This window comes from Nicotiana tabacum, chromosome 1 (assembly GCF_000715075.1).
Source record: "Nicotiana tabacum cultivar K326 chromosome 1, ASM71507v2, whole genome shotgun sequence".
Lineage (NCBI taxonomy): Eukaryota > Viridiplantae > Streptophyta > Magnoliopsida > Solanales > Solanaceae > Nicotiana > Nicotiana tabacum.
In genome coordinates, this window is record NC_134080.1 from 73,997,943 (window position 1) to 74,018,187 (window position 20,245).

General features: G+C 36.2%; 1 protein-coding gene across 1 annotated transcript; it reads right to left on the reverse strand.

Annotated features, from left to right (window-relative positions):
* Nucleotides 1-4,764: 4,764 nt before the first annotated feature.
* Nucleotides 4,765-5,694, reverse strand: LOC142181098 (uncharacterized). The gene is made up of 3 exons (XM_075253343.1): nucleotides 5,573-5,694; nucleotides 5,376-5,495; nucleotides 4,765-5,292 (listed from the first exon to the last, which is right to left on the reverse strand). Exons 1-3 carry the CDS (start codon nucleotides 5,573-5,575, stop codon nucleotides 5,038-5,040), a joined length of 378 nt encoding a protein of 125 aa, XP_075109444.1. The 5' UTR covers nucleotides 5,576-5,694; the 3' UTR covers nucleotides 4,765-5,037.
* Nucleotides 5,695-20,245: the final 14,551 nt, after the last annotated feature.

Below are 20,245 nucleotides of genomic sequence, written 5' to 3' on the forward strand. Positions count from 1 at the left end.
ACTTCTTGGCCACAGAGTGGGCTTTAGGACAGTACTTTGCACTTAAAATTTCATTCTTGAAATCTAAGTATAAGTCAATAGTTCTTTTGAACAATGATTTGTCAGGCCCTTGGTTTCCTTAATCTATGTGATTATCATAAATATAGAGATAATTATGATGATATTCCAAAATCATGTCTTTGGTTTTTATTGTCAAATCATGTTGTATTTGCATTATCGATTAAATTTCCTTGACTTAATTTCATGTGCTGTTTCATGAATGATGATTAAACTCTCTGTCAGTTGCGGTTATCTTTAAAGTTCTCTGTCGGCTGTTTTTAACATCTCATACCCCCAAATGGTACTCCACTACACATCCATTTATATGTTGCAATATATCCCTACAGTGGTATATGTGCTCATCCATCCACATTATGATTTTACAAATTTTTGGTTTGGCAGTTAGGAAATGTGACCTGACAATAGCTGTTCCCATCTCTCGTCCCCTACTATGGCCCTTCTTCCTAGCTCCTCATTTGAACTCCTTTTCTGTTATTCTAAATTAAATGATTCCTACTTTACCTCTCATAAAATGAGCTTTACTATGGTTTGCCAAAAAAAAAGAGTAGGTTAAGGGTCAAAACGTAAAATAAAAAGAATTTAAGATGCATACGTTAGTGTACAAAATTCAAACAACTCAATAGATTACTATAGCTAATGTGATGCTTATTTTGTAATATGGTGTTTGAGGGTTCCATTTCCTGTTTAATTAACCCAAACCTGAATTAAAAATGAAAAGGAAGCTTATGACACTGGAGGTGATAGCATATTGACTGATTACTGCATTGTCTTTCTAGCTGGTACAATTTCAGGAAACTGGTTTTTCCTATCTGAAGGCATATCCGTTCATGAAGAAACTTGTCGCAACTATGCACGTTATGCTGGAAGTTCCGCAGGTATGGATATTTCAAGTTTCAACTGTGTTTTATACAAATTATTCAAAACGTCTCAAAATCACCCACAAACTTTGTTAAGAAGAGAAGTAGTATAACTCATCTGAATATCTGAGTTATTAAGTGCCAAGAGAAATAAAAGGAAATTTTATGACCACACGCACTTAAGAAGGCATGACCGAATTTGGCACTTTAAGGATATATTATACATCCAACTGATCAAGTGTTTAGTTTCATGTTACATTAGAAAATTGATTATTCGTTAATCCAACAGATTCCCAGCTCTAAGAAGAGTAATTTAAAAAATCTTAAGCAATTCCTGAAAACTTTATATTTAGAAGTATACAATCTAATTAAAGCATGCTTTCATTAGAGAATTAAGGCAAAACCAGGGTCAAATATTCATTAAATGTCTAACAAAGAGCATAGACCTCATACGGCTCAAGACCTTGTGCTAATAATTTAATAGAGCATAGATATTGAAGAATCCCAAGAACAGTCGGAAGATTTTTCATATCATTGAGCTGCATTAGTTGTTCATCTTTCTCTTCCCTATTTTTCTTCATAAATCCATTCATCTTTGAATTTTTTTACTGATTTTAGCCCGAAATGCATGAAAAATTGTGCTTATTCTACTACTATAATCTCCTTTTCAAAAAATTGTACTTATTCTACTACTATAATCTAAAAACAGGTTACATGGTGATCATATCCTAGCTAAATGAACTGATATTTTTAATTTGCAGATTACATGCATGGTTTACCCTCTTGTTTTGGAGACGAATTTGAAAGGGAAGATATTCAGGCGATGAGAAAATTCTTTTAGTACAATCGCCTTCTTTTTGCATCTTACGTTTTTTTTGTATCTTACGTGTATGTATAGATTCATAAATAAAAGCTTTAGGGTGTGTTTGGTACGAAGGAAAATATTTTCCAATTTTTTCATGTTTGGCTGGTTTAAATGTTTTGGAAAATATTTTCCTCATGAACTCATTTTTCTCCAATTGGAGGAAAATATTTTCCCTATAAATTGAAGGAAAAACATTTTTCAAAACTCTTTTTCAACCTTCCCCACCCTATTCCCCATCCCCACGAACCCCACCAACCCCCACCTACACCCCCACCTATGCACCCCCACCCCACCCCTCCCTAAATAGAAATATTATTAATAGTATTTCTTTCATGTTATAGATAGATTTTTTTTATTTTTTTCATGAGTATTTTCTTTTCATGATATAAAAAAAATTGTTTTTCATTTTAACAAAAAATTACTTTCTTTTCACGATGTAGATTAAGTATTTTCTTTTATTTTAACAAAATGATGTAGTAAAAAATATTTCTTTCTTTTCAACAAAATATAGTAAAAAGTATTGAGTATTTTCTTTCATTTCAACAAAATGAATACTTTATTTTCATGGTGTAGAAGGAATAGTTTCTGTTTCAATCATAAAAAGGAGTATTTTCTTTTTAGATATGGAGCACAAATTTCAACATTGTTTTTTTGCATAAAAAAATAAAAGCAACACATTAGTTCCTTTGGGTTTGTGTGAATTTTTAGGAGAAGAAAAAATTCTTGAAGAAAATAGAGTGCTGAAAACGTTGGGTATCTGGGGGGGGGGGGGGGGGAAGAGCACAGGAAACATGTGGACTCGGGGGGAAAGGGGGGTGAGGAGAGTAGCATAAAAAATTATTTTCTCAAAAAATATTTTCTACTATCTAATCAAACACCAGAAAATATTTTTTGGAAAAAGTGTTTCACTCACCAACTAAGCAAGGGAAAATAAATAATAACCAAACATTGTTTTTCTTTCCATGGAAAATATTTTCCTTTATACCAAACACACCCTAAATGTGAAAAACAGTGTGATTGTACCTCAGCATTTTCCTGTTCTGTACCGTACATAAATAAACCACTAAGAAAAATTGTGATAAGATTGAACTAGATTTAAGAATTAAAACAATCAAATCGTCTTTATTTTTGTTCCTTCTTAGTTCTTGGTGCCTAACCATTTATTAGATGCTACATTTTCCTGAGTGTGTTTTGGTTAATGCCTGGATTATTTGTTTCCATAGAGAACCACAACTATCAAGATCAAGAGTTTGATTGATGAAATCAAACAGCAATTGGGTTCCATGAAAGATGGAAGGTCAAGTATCTCACCCTATGACACAGCATGGGTTGCATTTATTAGAGACTTTAACAATAGTGAGAAGCCACTATTTCCAACAAGTCTTTTGTGGATTGTGGTTTGTGGAGAACCAACTATCTGATGGTTCATGGGGCGATAAACAAGTGATACACTAGCTTGTAGCATTGCGTTGAAAACATGGAAGGCACATTTGGATAAAAGAAACAAAGGTGAACATCAAAAGTTATATCCCCATTCTCTGTTGGCTTTTTGTTATTTTGCTCTAGCGATTCTGTATTTTACTGCATTCCCTGGAATAATATGGTTTCTACTGAAAAAACAAAAGTTTTCTACTTACTAGATGACAGATCTATACATATTGTAGGTTAGCGTGATATTGTTAGAGGTCATATGGCTAATATCTTTTAAGTGATACTTCTTGTGTACGGGAGTTTCTCCCTTTTATTAATACCATTTACCTTATAAAAAAAAAACTTTTAAGTGATACTTGTACGATCTCTCTAGGGTCGTCCTAACAAAAACTTCTGATGGTTTGGGGAATAGAAGTCTATAGCCACTATGTAAGAGTTATACATATTACAATATATTCTCCTCTTTACATTATCTAATAACCCATTAAGTATTAGTGATAAGGTTTTTAGGTGATAAAGGATGCTATGTTTACGAGTTAGCCCACTCAGAGGATTAGCGCTAACCGAATGAACGATCAGATTGGAGATGAATTGAGGCGTTAAGAAGCTTTTCTCCCAATAAATAAACTGCACAAAATTTTTGTTAAGTGACAAGTAAAGCTAATGCAAACAAATAGTAAATATGTGTTACCCCTAGCTAGACAAGTCCCTCAGCATTGGCATGGACAATGGCAAAGGCTTAGGATGTTGCCACTTGACAATAACCTTAGAGGGATCAAGATGCAACATGCAAGGGCAATTAATGGGCAATAGGCAATGTTAATGTTGCCTTGTTTAACTGTGCCCGCTGATACTTGGGCATACACGAGAATGTTAAGGTGCCTTCAAGGTGGCATGACAGTCACTACTAGAAATCCGGGAAAAAGCGACCGCAAAAAACGACCAGAGTTGGTCGCTATTGGTCTAAAAAGCGACCAAAAAGCGACCAAAAGGGCCTGATAGCTATATTGATGGTCCCTTTTATTTAGGGACCAAAGTTGGTCCCTAAATACATGAATTTAATTTATTTTTTAAATATTAGCGACCAACTTTGGTCGCTATATCACCAGAAATTTTATTTTTTTAATGAAATAGCGACCAAGTTTGGTCGCTTTTTGTAGAAATCTGGGTAAATAGCGACTAACGTTGGTCGCTATTCTCCAGAAAATTATTTTTTTAACATGAAAAGCGACCAAATAGAGACCAACTTTGGTCGCTTTTTTGTGTATTATTTTGGCAGAAATTGCCTGTTTTGGCAGCTACACCACCTGTCAGTCATACCAAAACCCTAACAAGCAACAACAACCCAATAACAACAACAACAACACAAAAACAACATTAAAAGCTACATTAAAACCAAGAAAGTGTAAATTTCAATAGAACTACCAAACTAAATTAACTCTTATTACAACCCAATGGAAAACAAATTGTATTTGTCTAGTTCAAATTGTCTAAAATTCATTCATTGTTTGGTACATCACTATCATCACCGTCTGATGAAGTTTCATCATCATCACGATATTGAGAAGGGTCTACTTGTCGATGACGGGAAGAATGATCACGGGGAGGACGGGAGGAACGACCACTTGGAGGACGGGACAAACGAGCACGGGGACGGGCAGCCTCTGGCGATGATGGCCGAGATCGGGGGAATCGAAAAAGATCCAGCTAGGAGATTTTTGATCTGCTCTTGCATGCTCTGGCACTGAGCGACCACGCCAATATACTGAGCATCTCTAAGCTTTTTTCTTTCCTTGGACGCTTCTAGCTCGGATGTGAGCTTTGTCACAGTCTCCCGCATAGCGGAGAGGCTCTCCCATCAAGTTGCTCGGCTTGCGAGGAAGTCCCCATTCCTTGCATTCCACACCTATAGCGATGGAATGTCTTAGCAGGAAGGCCGTATACCTTCCCCCATTTTGGACCGCCTGCAGCCCGCGTCCATAGTCTTTCAACATCCTCGGTCGAAAGTTGGAATGGCGCGCCCGACTCATTAGGTGGCTGGCCGCGTATGAATTCCTCAGCTTCAACTCTGAAGCGATCCTATAAGAAAAAGTAAATTGAATTAGTATTTCAAAATTTATATAAAAGTAAATGAAAATACTTAATGAAAAGTGAAAACTTACATGTACAGTCGAGGCACGTCCCTCGACCCACCTTTCTTGATCCGTCTCTTTCTTCTTCTTCACAATATGAGTCTCCCTGAATAGCTCATCTTGGTTCATCGGACGGCCCAACTTCTTTTCCTGAAAACTCATAAATTTTAATTAATAAATAGAATAGATATACTTTGAAAATTAAAATAAATTAAGCAATTACGTACCATTCTTCTTTTTATTGTCCCCTGGCTGACCGCACCTCCAGTGTGTAATGATCCTCCCTTCTCAGATGCGCGAGCTTTCTTTCCCTTTTCGCTCTTCTGTAAGAACTCTGCAGTAAGCCATTGCCTTTGAAAATCATCCCAAAACTCCTGAATCAACCAGCCAGGCTTCTGGTTTAGCTGTCTAGCTATGGGGAAAGAATGCGACAACCACTTGCGAGCTTTGAGATTAAAATTTGCAGCCACGTCCGCGCTACACTGGTGTTCCCATACACACTTGCTCTGTATTTCAAAAGTTAAATATTATATGGAAATATCATAAATATAAATAATTATACTGCTTAAAAGAACATTTATACCTTAAATTCATTGAAAATTGCCTCCTTCAGTGAGAATGGGAATTCACGCCAAGACGCATAAGGGGCATCATAAAGCTTTCTGGTTGCTTTGGTGATTATCCTCGTAGTAATATTACTCGGGAGGAACCTGCAATTTAATAAATAAAACAAATTAATATCTTAGTAAAAACTGTACAAAAAAATAAACATAAAAATAACAAATAACTCTTACCCATCACCCTTAGGGACTATGATGATCCTGCCATACTGATCATAATGTACCTCCTCGTCAGAAGCAGTAGCAGCATCAACATCATCTCCGAAACATGTGTATCAGAGGCATGTATGGAAGGAGTAGGGGGTCAGAGCTACTATCCTGCAAGCGAAGGCCTCCAATAGGTGGAGTCGCTGATGACGATAGATGTGATCCCTGTGACTGCGACATAGCTGCACGGATCGCAAGTGGTTGTGATACTGACTGTTGTGACCCGAGTGGTTGTGACCCGACTGGATGTGAACTGATGGCTATGATCCATGTGGCTGTGACATGGATCGATGCGATCCATGTGATGCTGCTGGGTGGGATCCACGTGGTAGTGAGGCAGGTGGACTGTATGTCGGACGCACAGTCCGATGGCCCTGTGAAGAAACACCTGGGGTCTGCACGAAAGTGTAGGGCTGATGATGTTGTGGCAGCTCAGTATAGCCATGGGGTAGAGGCTGTGGCATAGTGATAGGCAAATCAGAAGATGATGGAAAAGATTGATGAGCAGTAAGGACAAGCTAGCTTCTCAGCAGTCATCCACCCAGACAATATTCCATACGCAGGAAAATCATTAATTGTCCACATTAAATTAGCACGCAAATTGAAATTCTGCTTGGTTGATATGTCATATGCTTCAACACCATCGTACCACAATTGTTATAGCTCATCAATCAAAGGTTGCAAATATACATCTATCAAACTTTTCGGATTATGTGGACCAGAGATAATACAATTTAAGTATATATATGAACTAGTCATGCACAACTCGGGTGGTAGATTATAAGGTGTAAGAAAGACAGGCCAACATGAATACAGTGTCGCAGATACAGAAAAAGGCGTGAATCCATCCGCACACAGACCTAACCGAATGTTCTTTGGTTCACTAGAAAAATATGGATATGTCCTATCAAAGTACTTCCAAGCTTCTCCATCTAAAGGATGACACATAACACCAGGTGGTCTTCTATTTTCAAAGTGTCATCTCATATGAGGAGCAGAACTCATCGACGCATATAACCTCTTTAGCCTAGGTATAAGAGGTAAATAATGCATCGCCTTGATAGCGACCATCTTCCCGCTGGAAAGCCTCTTGAAACGAGACTTTTCGCATAATTTACAACTGCTTAAGTTTGCATCATCTTTATAATATAACATGCAACCATCTTCACAACAATCAATTCTCATTGACGAAAGTCCTAACTTAGAAACTAATCTCTTTGCCTTATAGAAATCACCAGGTAATTCGATTTCCTCGTCAACTAATTCACGCATAAGGTCAATGAAAGAATCCATGGCTGCTTGAGAAATATTCCAATCAGATTTGATACTTAGTAATCTAACTGCAACAGACAACTCAGAGGGCGGACGTCCTTCACGTAGTGGACGACTAGCTTCCTCTAACTGTTCATAAAAATGTCTTGCTTCATCATTAGGAGTTTGTTCAACATTTTCGTTGGGCTCACCCCAAAGTGCATTCCAAAAGCATTCACAACCATATCATGAATTCTGGAATCACTATTTCTATTCTCCCTCGACCTACTACTTTCACCAACAACCATGTTATGAAATATCCCATGGCTACCATCCATCTCTCTATGATTAGTCCACACAAAGTAATTCGCTATAAACCCCACCATATAAAGATGAACCTTAACTTCCTCCGGTTTTCCAAACATCATACAGTCACACTTAACACAAGGGCACCTAATTATTCCTTCTTTTATGTATGGCGGAAGTGACATTGCATGTCTAATAAAGTCCTCAACCCCTTCTACAAAATCCTCCCGCAATCCCCGCCGATTAGGATAGTTCCTATTGTACATCCAAGAATGATGTTCCATCTATTTAAATAAAGCAAGAACAAATTAAATTAGTTAATTCATAGCCTAATCTTTTTTTAGTTAACTAAAAGTCCAATTCATATCCTATTATTGTTGCTTCATAAAATGAAATTTAACCCCATATATAAATTAGTCTACCTAAATAGTTAATTTATTTGAACCCTAAAAATATTAATAAGAACCCTAAAAATTGCAAATAATATATAACATGGAGAAATTGAACCCTAACATGGAGAAGTTAAACCCTAACATGGAATTAACTTTGAACTAAACATAGTTGAACAAATAATATATAACTTTGAACCTTAGTATATTGGAATTGAACCCCTAAAATCATTGTTTTTCGGAAAAATAAAAGAAAGGAGAGAGAAACTAACCTTGGGAGTGGAGGTCGCCGGAATTTGCTGCTTCCGTCAGGGGTCGCCGGTGGCGGGGGCGTCGCTGCTGCTGGAAGTCGGAGGGGGGAAGGGGTTTTGAGTGTTAGAGGAGAAAGATTTTAATTTGGGGAATAATTTTTGAAAGAATGGACCTGAAACCTGTTTTGGCTCCTGTTAAAAAAGATAGCGACCAAACTTGGTCGCTATATTTGAAAATAAATAAATAAAATAATTATTTTCCTCTTATATATATATATATATATATATATATATATATATATATATATATATTTATATCCTACAAAAGCGACCAACTTTGGTCGCCTTTTGGTCAAACGGTCAAAAATGGCGACCAACGTTGGTCGCTATTTTGGTCAAACAGTCTATACTTAGTGCATAGTATAGCGTAAGTATATTATTATATATATATATATATTCGATACAGTATTACCTAATACACTTATACTTAGTGCATAGTATAGCGTAAGTACATATATTATATATATATATAAGCTATATTCGATACAGTATTACCTAATACACTTATACTTAGTGCATAGTATACCGTAAGTACATATATTATATATATATATAAGCTATATTCGATACAGTATTACCTAATACACTTATACTTAGTGCATAGTATACCGTAAGTACATATATATATATATATATATATATATATAAGCTATATTCGATACAGTATTACCTAATACACTTATACTTAGTGCATAGTATAGCGTAAGTACATATATTATATATATATATATATATATATATATATATATATTATATATATAAGTTGTATTCGATACAGTATTACCTAATACACTTATACTTAGTGCATAGTATATAGCGTAAGTATATATATATATATATATATATATATATAAGCTATATTCGATACAATATTACCTAATACACTTATACTTAGTGCATAGTATAGCGTAAGTACATATATTATATATATATATATATATATATATATATATATATATATATATATATAAGCTATATTCGATACAGTATTACCTAATACACTTATACTTAGTGCATAGTATAGCGTAAGTACATATATTATATATATAAGCTATATTCGATACAGTATTACCTAATACACTTATACTTAGTGCATAGTATATAGCGTAAGTATATATATATTATATATATAGACACACACGCCCGCTTCGTAGTACTATTCATCCCTTGTATTACAAAAGTGTTAACGACTTACATTTATATTATTTACATAGTAAATACAAAAGTGATTTCTAATTTTGACCATATAGAGACCAACTTTGGTCGCTAACTGTAAATGAATTTAATTTAGCGACCAAAGTTGGTCACTAGTATAGCGTAAGTACATATATTATATATATATATAAGCTATATTCGATACAGTATTACCTAATACACTTATACTTAGTGCATAGTATAGCGTAAGTACATATATTATATATATAAGCTATATTCGATACAGTATTACCTAATACACTTATACTTAGTGCATAGTATATAGCGTAAGTATATATATATTATATATATAGACACACACGCCCGCTTCGTAGTACTATTCATCCCTTGTATTACAAAAGTGTTAACGACTTACATTTATATTATTTACATAGTAAATACAAAAGTGATTTTTAATTTTGACCATATAGAGACCAACTTTGGTCGCTAACTGTAAATGAATTTAATTTAGCGACCAAAGTTGGTCACTAACAGTACATGAATTTAATTTAGCGACCAAATTTGGTCACTAAATTTTAATCAGATTTATTTATATTTTATATAATATTTAAATTAATAATAAAAATTATTAAACGTTAGAACTGGGTCCCACATTGGCGACCAACGTTGGTCTCTATTTCATTAAGCGACCAACTTTGGTCGCTAGCTTTTGAATTATATTTATTTATATTTTAATTTTTTAACAATAAATATATATTTATTAAAATATTATAACTGGGTCCCATGTTAGCAACCAATGTTGGTCGCTATCAACTTATCCTTCAATTAGCGACCAACGTTGGTCGCAAGTTTTAAATTATATATATTTATATTTTATAAGTTTTATAAAATAATAATAAAATTATTAACAAATTTAATGTGGGTCCCACTTTAGCGACCAATATTGGTCGCTAATCTCAGTATATATTTGACCAAGCAAGTCTGACCAGTCCAGTCAACAATTTGACTAAATTTGCGGCCAATAACGACCAACTTTGGTCGCTAAAGTATTTCAAATATTTTTTTTTATTTTCGGCAATTTGGCAACCAACTTTGATCGCTTTTCTTGACAGACCAATTTTGGTCGCTAATTTTTGGTCGCTTTTTACAGGAATTCTAGTAGTGAGTCTTGTGAGGATTGGCAGACAATGTGAGCAAAGTTGGTGGCGAGGACGCTTGGTCCAAGGCATGAGCAAGGTATGTGCACTGTGGCATTTGCGGAGCATGGGCATGCAGCCAGAGGCGGACCTACGTTGGGTATAGAGGGGTCATCGGAACCCGTTAGCCTCGGCAAAAATGCTGCATATATATGTCATATATATATATATATATTTGTATGTACATTGAGGTCCCTTTTAAATATTTTGTTGCCTCCCTATGTCACAAAACTTTAGACTGGAGCGTTGGTCGGGAAGCTTGCTCAAGCGTCTTCCTTTGATTGGCGTCTAGAGTTCGAAATCAGTTCCAGCATTTGTTTCTGATGTTTTTTTCTTTCTTTTTTTGAATTCAAAGAAAGTCTACTCTTGCAAAAATTGAGTATGACAAACGGTACTTTCCTAATTCCTTAGTCATTTCTTTGTTTTTATTATTTTCCACCTTTTGTCTGGCCTTGTTTCTTACAATTCTTACCGACAGTGTCCTCATCATTATTTTTCATTCTTCTTTTGGCCCTTTTTCCTTTTCCTTTAATTCTTTTCTACATCTATTAATTTCTAATCCATTTGCATTATTTTTGCACACGCTCTCTCTCAGGGATGTTACAATAAATTTAACACATCTTGTTTTTATTTGTATAATTGTTAGAATGGATGTGGTTCTGTATAATTTATAAAATGCTAGTAAAACGTACATTTCTCATCTTGACGTAGAAAATTTGATTAAATTAAAGCTAAATCTATTTAATTAATTGGATTATCGATTTGTATATATAAGTTGAATAAATATCACAATCAATGTACATAGGTCGAGTTGGTTCGGATTTTGCAATTACCAAACCAAACTAATTGTGGCAGGTTATTAAATCTAAAGACCAAACCAAATCAATGAAACTCGAGTTTTTCAATCTCGATTTTCTCGGGTTTTCCGGTTATTCGGGGTTTTTTCCCGGTAAAATCTTTGTAGCACAAAGCATATAACTTGTGCTCAAAATATCTCATATAACTTGTGCTCAAATATAAAGTACATCACAATAAATATATTTATATATTAAATATATCTAAACTTTCTATATATGTAATTTCGGGTTGGTTTGATTTCGTTTGACTTTCTTTAGTTAAAACCAAATCAAACCAATTATGGTCGGATTTTTTTTCCAACACCAAATCAAATCAAACCAAACCATAATCGGATTTTTTTCTTGATTTGACTCGGATTATCGGGTTGGTGCGATTTATCGGTTTTCCTTTGTACACCCCTATATGGCAAGAGCCGACTGTATGGACTAAGACAAGATGCACCCGCCGTCAATAAATCTTGGGTTCGCCTCTGCATGCAGCATTTGCAAGGCATGGGTGTGTATTAGCGGCGTATACACGACAAGGCATGTGCTCAGCATGAGTGCATGTCCGCTTGGCGCCAAAGTTAGCGCTTTGCACCAAGGCAAGCGGTTGACAAAAGCATGATGGATTCATGATAGCAGTTGGCAGATAATTGAGGCAAGTCTATTTGCATTTTTAACTTCCTTAATTTGCCACTTTTTTGTAGTTTATCCAACATTGAAATTGTGGCACGCGGAAGTGTCACACTGACAACAAATGGTTGCTTCTTTTTTTGCTAAGACCCTAAGATATTGCGCCTTGCAGCTGGGAATGTCAACTACAAGATAATGGTTGTGAGGCCTAGTGCCAAGTGTCTCTGACCAAGTAACTGTCCTCGGCAGTGTAAAAGCCCAAGGCTACTGCTGGCATTGGCATTGGCATTGTGAGATGCATTAAAGCATTAAGTGTTGTGCATTGTGCCAACTCGTGTATTGACTTTATATTTGAGAGAAATATAAGGTTGAAAGTATTTTCTCGTAAATCTAAGTGTCTTTACGCTTTGTCCTTGAAAATAAATCCAAGTCCGGCGAACACCTATTGTGGTAAGGTTGGGTAAAGTGGCTCGACAATCGCTCGGGAAAAAATTTGTAGTAATTATTGGATCACCAGTTCTTGATCAATTTATTTTTAGTATTTATCTCTTTAGATTAGATTGCATTTATCTTCTAGAATAAGATGATATTATAGTTAGGCATTTAGAATTATCCCTTTGATTTAGATAAGATTCATCAGTTATTAGGTTTACATAGAACTCTACAAAGATGGTTACTGTAACTGGTATTTAAATTCATTGAGGTATTCAATAACAGATACAATATTTTCCATCATCTACTCAAGTCTTTATATGGTATCAGAGCCTATACTACTCTAACGAGCTAGATCCTTTTTTTTTCCTAACACCAAATCCTCCAATGACGAAAGATGGAAACACAACCAGAGTTGTCAATGCCGACAATACTGCTGGTACCATTACCATAGTTCAGTTCAACCCCGCTTCCCAACTACCTATCAAACTTAGTGGCAGTCACAATTTTGCTACTTGGAAAGCTCAGTTCTCCATGCTTATGTATGGTCATGACCTCTATGGTCATCTTGATGGATCCACCCCAGTCCCCATTCCGAGCACCACTTTTGGAACCAACACAACCCTTAATCTTGCTTATACACTTTGGTTCCGTCAGGATCAACTTATTCAAAACGCTCTTATGGCTTCGTTGACCCTACCATAGCCTCCACAGTTGTCGCTGCTAACACATCAAAACAGGCTTGGGACTCTTTGCACACTGCCTACGCAAACAAGTCCCAGACCCGAATCTTCAGTCTTCGTGATCAACTTGGCCGAATCACCAAAGACACCACTCCTATCACCGAGTACCTTCAACGTATTTGGTCCCTTTCAGATGAACTTTCTACTGCCGCTACCTCTGTCACTAATTCCGAACTCATAGTCAAAATTCTTAGTGGACTTGGCCCTGAGTTTCGTAAGATCTCGACTGCCATACGGGCACGTGATACTACAGTTACTTATTAAGAACTATATGAAAAGCTGCTTGACCATGAGCTCTTTCTTCGGCATGAGGAAGCTAAGAAAACCCCTGGTCTTATCACATCAACTGTTGCCACTCACAACAAGTCAAATAACAACTCCAACAATCGCAATAGTCACCGCCAATACTACAACAACAACAACACTAATAACTCTCAACCATGGCGCCAGAATGCTCCCCCCAATAATGTCAACCAATAACATCCCCCAAACAATAACACCACTACTGTTATTCGTTGTCAATTATGCAACAAGATTGGCCATGTTGCAAGTGTTTGCCGATCCAAGTCACACAATCACTTTGAGGCTAAAGCCAATTATATCACAGGTTTCAACACTACTGCTAACCCATGGATAGTTGACTCTGGTACCACACATCACATCACAACGGAGCCGCATAACCTACAACCGTACCATGGTAACGAGAATGTCTCCATGGGTGATGGTAACAAAATTCCCATCTCACATACTGGTTCTACATAGTTACAAGCATCAAATAATGTTTTTAAGCTAAATCATACTCTATGTGCTCCAGCCATTAAACGCAATCTTATATCTGTATCCAAGATATGTCATGATAATCTAACATCTATTGATTTTTTTCCCTTTCTTTTGTTGTGAAGGATCTGAAAACGCGAACCCCGCTGGTGTACGATCGGAAGAAACATGGACTGTATGAGTGACCCAATTCACATTGGCATAAAAGATTGGGTCATCCGTACTCTAGAGTCCTTAATTATGTCTTGAATAAATTCCCGCTACCATTTGTTGAACGAGATAAGTTTCATTATTGTAATTCCTGTTTGTCTAATAAATCCCATCGGCTTCCGTTCCACACATTAACTTTGGAAAGCTCTAAACCGCTTCAAATTATTTTTAGTGATTTGTGGGGGCCCTCTCCTATTTTGTCCCTTGATAAAAAATTATATTATTGCATCTTTGTTGACCAGTACACAAGATACAAAGATACACTAAAAAATAAAAGCGAAGTGAAGGAGTTGTTCCAAATTTTTTATCCTTTAACAGAAAAATATTTCGATACCAAAATTCAATCGCTTTATACTGATGGTGGAGGAGAGTATAAAAGTTTTGACTCTTATCTCTCCCATCATGGTATCGAACATCTTTCCACCCCACTCTATACGCCTCAATGAGTTGCTCTTGCTAAGCGTAGATATTGTCATATTATTGAAACTGCAAGAACAATTTTACATGAGGTGTCTCTTCCATTGATTTTTTGGTCCTTCGCATGTCACCATGCTATGTATTTAATTAATCGTCTACCCACATCACTCTTGAATAACTCTTCCCCGTTTGAAAAATTATTTGGCAAGTCACCTGACTATGCCTCTCTAAGGACTTTTGGATGCTTATGTTATCCCTGGCTTAAACCATACTCTAAAAACAAACTTGAACCTAAGTCTAAACCATGTGTATATCTCGGGTTCTCTTTGTCCCATCATTGTCACCAGTGCTTTGATCCTATTTCTTCTAAAATTTATTTATCAAGAGATGTGCAATTTCTTGAAAATAATTTTCCTTTCAAAAGTTTATTCTCTAATACTACTATTAGACCCACTAAGTTAGATGGGACAAATACAACTACTGTTGATTTACCTAGATCCACCCCCAACCTTTCCCCTCTTTCTGATTCCCCCCCCCCCCAATTAAAACACCCGCCCTCCACATAACCTCTGAGTCCCAGCCCCAAACGATACCTCCTCCCCTCTCTCCACTAAATACAGCTCAGTCCACCATATCCGGCGCAACACCAGCGGAAGATGCGGATTCCCCTCCTTCACAAAGCTCTACTCCAGGTATGTGTACTACTTCTCCTCTAACTCTAATTCCCCAAGATCCCTGCTTCCCAAACCCATCCCCTAAGCCTTCTGTGAGACCCCAAGCCTCCAAACCTCCTATAAAATCACCCACTCCATCTCTGATAGTATACAATCGGCGTTCCCCACACCCCAAATCCACCACTTCAATGGCACCTTCCCCTGCTCCACTACACGTACCCACCCCTCCAACACGTATAGTCACTCGCTCACAGAACAACATCCAGAAACCAAAATAGATTTTTGATTACCTAGCCTACTCAGAACCATCCCTTGTACCACACACCTTCAAACAAGCCCAAAAGCACCCTGAGTAGAGGAAAGCCATGAATTCAGAATTTGATGTTTTACTGAAAAACCATACTTGGGAACTAGTTCCATATGGCCCCTCTAAGAATGTTGTTTCATGTAAGTGGCTTTTCAGGATTAAAAAGAAAGCAGACGAGTCAATTGATCGTTACAAGGTGAGACTAGTTGCAACAGGATTCACTCAGAGGTCGGGCATTGACTTTCACTCGACTTTCAGTCCGATTGTTAAATCCACTATTGTGCGAATCATACTTGTTGTTGCCCTTCGGTTTCACTGGCCCCTTCGTCAACTCGACATCAACAATGTTTTTCTTCAAGGTGACCTTGAAGAAGAAGTGTACATGATGCAACCTCCGGGCTTTACTTGTGTTGATAATCCAACTCATATTTGTAAGTTGCGCAAGACAATCTATGGCCTGAAGCAAGCTCCTTGAGCTTGGTATAATGCGCTCAAAGGCCATCTTGCCCACATGGGATTTTCTAAGGCAGAATCTGACAACTCATTATTCATTAGAAATAGTAATGCTGGTTTCATGTTTATTTTGGTATATGTTGACGACATAATAGTAACTGGAAGCAACTCCATCACCGTCAATGAAGTTATAGCCCCTCTTGCCTCTCGCTTCTCCATTAAATATTTGGGAAATCTCAGTTATTTTCTTGGTGTTGAGGTGGTTCAAAATGCTGATGACATTATTCTCTCGCAAGCCACTTATATCAATGAAATTCTGAATGATGAGTTGATGGTTGATTGTAAGAGCGCAAACACACCGATAAGTGCTTCTGAGTTGCTCAAACTCAATGATGGGGCTCTGTTAACTGATGCGACTCGCTACCGTCGAGTCTTGGGCAGACTTCAATATCTTTCATTTACAAGGTCGGACATTTCCTATGTAGTCAACAAATTATCCCAATTTATGCAATCACCATCTAATCTTCACTGGAAAGTTGTGAAGCGAGTTCTTAGGTACCTTCATGGTACGATCAAGTTTGGCCTACGTGTATCCCCGAATTTTGATTTCAATTTGCGTATGTACTCTGATGCGGACTGGGCTGGAGATCTCACTGATAGATCCTTCACATCCAGCTATATTCTGTTTCTTGATAGCAATCCTATCAGTTGGTCCTTTAAAAAGCAAAAGATTGTAGCTCGCTCATCAACTGAAGCTGAATATAGAGTTGTTGCCAATGCACTCACCGAACTACTGTGGGTCAGAAACCTACTACTTGAGATGTGACTCCCTGTCAGAGATACCCCTACTATCTACTGTGACAACATTGGTGTCACTTATCTAAGCGAGAATCCGGGCCTTCATAGTCGCATGAAACATATTGAGGTAGACTTTAATTTTGTGCGAAACAATGTTGAACAGAAGGTTGTTCGAGTTGTTCATGTTCATTCTGCTGACCAATTAGCTGATATGCTCACGAAAGCACTGGCCAAACCAGCCTTTGAACATAATTTGTTCAAGTTAGGCTTAGTGACACATAGCCTAACTTGAGGGGGCATATTGGATCACCAGTTCTTGATCAGTTTGTTTTTAGTGTTATCTCTTTAGATTAGATTGCATTTATCTTCTAGAATAAGATGATATTTGTGAATGGTTGACAACGCTTGAGGCCTTAGTGGTTCTATCACAGAGGGCGTGTTGGATTTTGTATTTGTTATTGCTGATATTTGATTTACCAGAATAATAAGTAGTTTAGTCGTAGGAGGAGTTTTTGTTTAAACTTAAATTTAATAGGATAAGTTAGTTGAGATAGTTTAGGTTTTTGAATTCGAATATTTATTCTCCAGATTTTCTATGGATTCTGTTTTTAAATTGGCTATTTAAAGCCTTGTTATACTTAATAAATCATTGAGAGACATTTTCAATTAATATTTTTAATCTTTTTGCTGCCCCATCTTTTAAAAAACCAACAGTGGCATCAAGAGCTCCATTGGTCTTACGGGATCTATGAGTTCTTCCAAAGAACCATTTTCAAATCATTTTTAACCAATATAAATTTTTAAACCCATTTTCAAACATGGCAAACAACAGTCTCTCTTTGAATGCCCCACAAACTTTTACTGATGAAAACTTTCATATTTGGTCAGTGAAGATGAAATCTTATTTTGAAGCTTTTGAAAAATCAAAGAAAGTTGTGATCTTTGCAACAAATAAACACAATGAAAAAATAGAGAATGCAAGATTGAAATTGTTGAGCATTTTACATGTTAATTTTGAACCTACTGTTGCTGCTATATATTACATTACTTTGAAAGGCATGAATTTTTCTTCTGAAAAAAATTCTTCACTACCAAGCCAAGATCCGGAGAAAAATCAACATTGGTTACCAAGTTGAGATCTTTCGACTTGTTCCTTATGTGATAAAATTTTTGAGATTGTTTTTTATGCGCAAAACCAAAAAGAAAAAAAAAAGAAAAGAGAAAGAACAAGTCTTGCATATGGATGCAAGTTCAAAAGCACTTGAAAGAATGCACAAACACAAATTGCCAAAGTAGAAATTGAGGAAGATTAACCCAATGCAACAACAAAAGCAAGGAGGAGTGTTGGATTTTGCATTTGTTACTGCTGATATTTGATTTACCATAATAATAAGTAGTTTAGTCGTAGGAGGAGTCTTTGTTTAAATTTAAATTTAATAGGATAAGTAAGTTGAGATAGTTTAAGTTTTTGAATTCAAATATTTATTCTCCAAATTTTCTGCAGATTCTGTTTTTGAATTGTCTATTTAAAGCCTTGTTATGTTTAATAAAATTATTGAGAGAATTTTTTAATCAATATTTTTAATATTTTTGTTGCCCCATCTTTTAAAAAACCAACAGGGCGGCAATATGCCACTCACTCTCATTTGAATGATTGTCAAACTTAGACCAAGGGAAAGGGCTTTAACAAGTCTTATGATGAGGAAATGGAATAATTTTATTAAGAGAATGAAGATTTGGACACATAATTGATGATACTTCTAAGGCTATTGGCAATAATTCCCCACGAGGCATTGTCCGCCCCAAAAGTCAAAGTCCTTGACTCGAAGTCATTTGGAGGAACAAGAAATGCCAAGAAATTGGAGAATTTCTTGTGGGTATGGAGAGGTTTCTCGTTGTTGTATGTCTGCATGAGGAAGCTATAACTAACAGTACTTTTTTGAGAGGATCTAACAATACTTGATATTGTATAATAAAAGATTCGATGTTGTTCCTTAAAAATGGAGTGAGTGAACTTAGTACTTAAATCGCATTAAATTAACTGTTTCATATGAGATTTTGACTCTAGTAGAGATAACCGCTGAATGCCTTACACGGTTAGCCATGGCAAGATTAGGGTCAGTTGAGTACTACTGGTACAATTATCTTATAGTAGGCGTTTCACACTTTTGACCTTTTCTTTAAGGAAAAAAAGTACCTTGATCACTCCTAAAAATATGTCTATACCTAGTCTATTGACTAGTTTCTTGCTCAGTTTCAAGAAATAATTGGATTTGGTTGAATGCCTTAAAATTCATGAAAAGATAATACCTTCCACGCATCTCTAAGCGATGAAAACACCCCAATAAGCATATGCATGGTAGTTTTGGATTAAAATAGTCTATTATAAAAATTATGACTAAGTTTTGTAACATCTCAAAAAATGGAAGAGTGACAAAAATATAGGGACAAAGCATTTCTTTTGTGCTAGTACTATCATAATGAAGTTGTTGCAGTTGTCTCAAATATTGCAATGTTGTTGCAATTAATAAAATCAGGAGCTTAGTTGGGCTGCAAAAGTTGAAGAATACACACCAGATTGTGTTGACTCTCTTGTAGATATTTAAGATTTTGTTTTTCTTTTTGGAAGATTGATAGCTATCTTCAAATTTAGTTCCTCCTTTTTAGTTAACAATAGAGTTGTTTTGCATATTATTAACAGTATTTTATTGACAGTCAGTTACTGACTTTATGTATTTAAGCAAGCTTTCATGATCAATAGAAACACAGGCCTTTCAAGTCACTTTACTGCTCTCTGCTATTAATAGCATTAACAGTGGTATCAAAGCTTTTTGATCTTAAGGAACATGTGAGAGTGTGAGTTATCAACTGAGTGAAAATCCAAACACTTAATCAGACCATCCATAAAATCGGCTTAAAAAATTATGGAAGGTGAGAATTTTTTTTCATCAATTGCTCCACCAGTTTTTGATGGAGAAAACTATCAGGTTTGGGCTATTAGGATAGAAGCCTACATAGATGCATGTGATCTCTTGAGGCAGTAGAGGAGGATTATGAAGTTCCTCCTTTACCAGGCAATCCTACCATGACTCTGATCAAAACTCAAAGAAAAGAAGACCAGGAAGTCGAAGGCGAATGCGTGTCTCTGTGCTGCAATATCTTCTACTATTTTTTCCAGAATC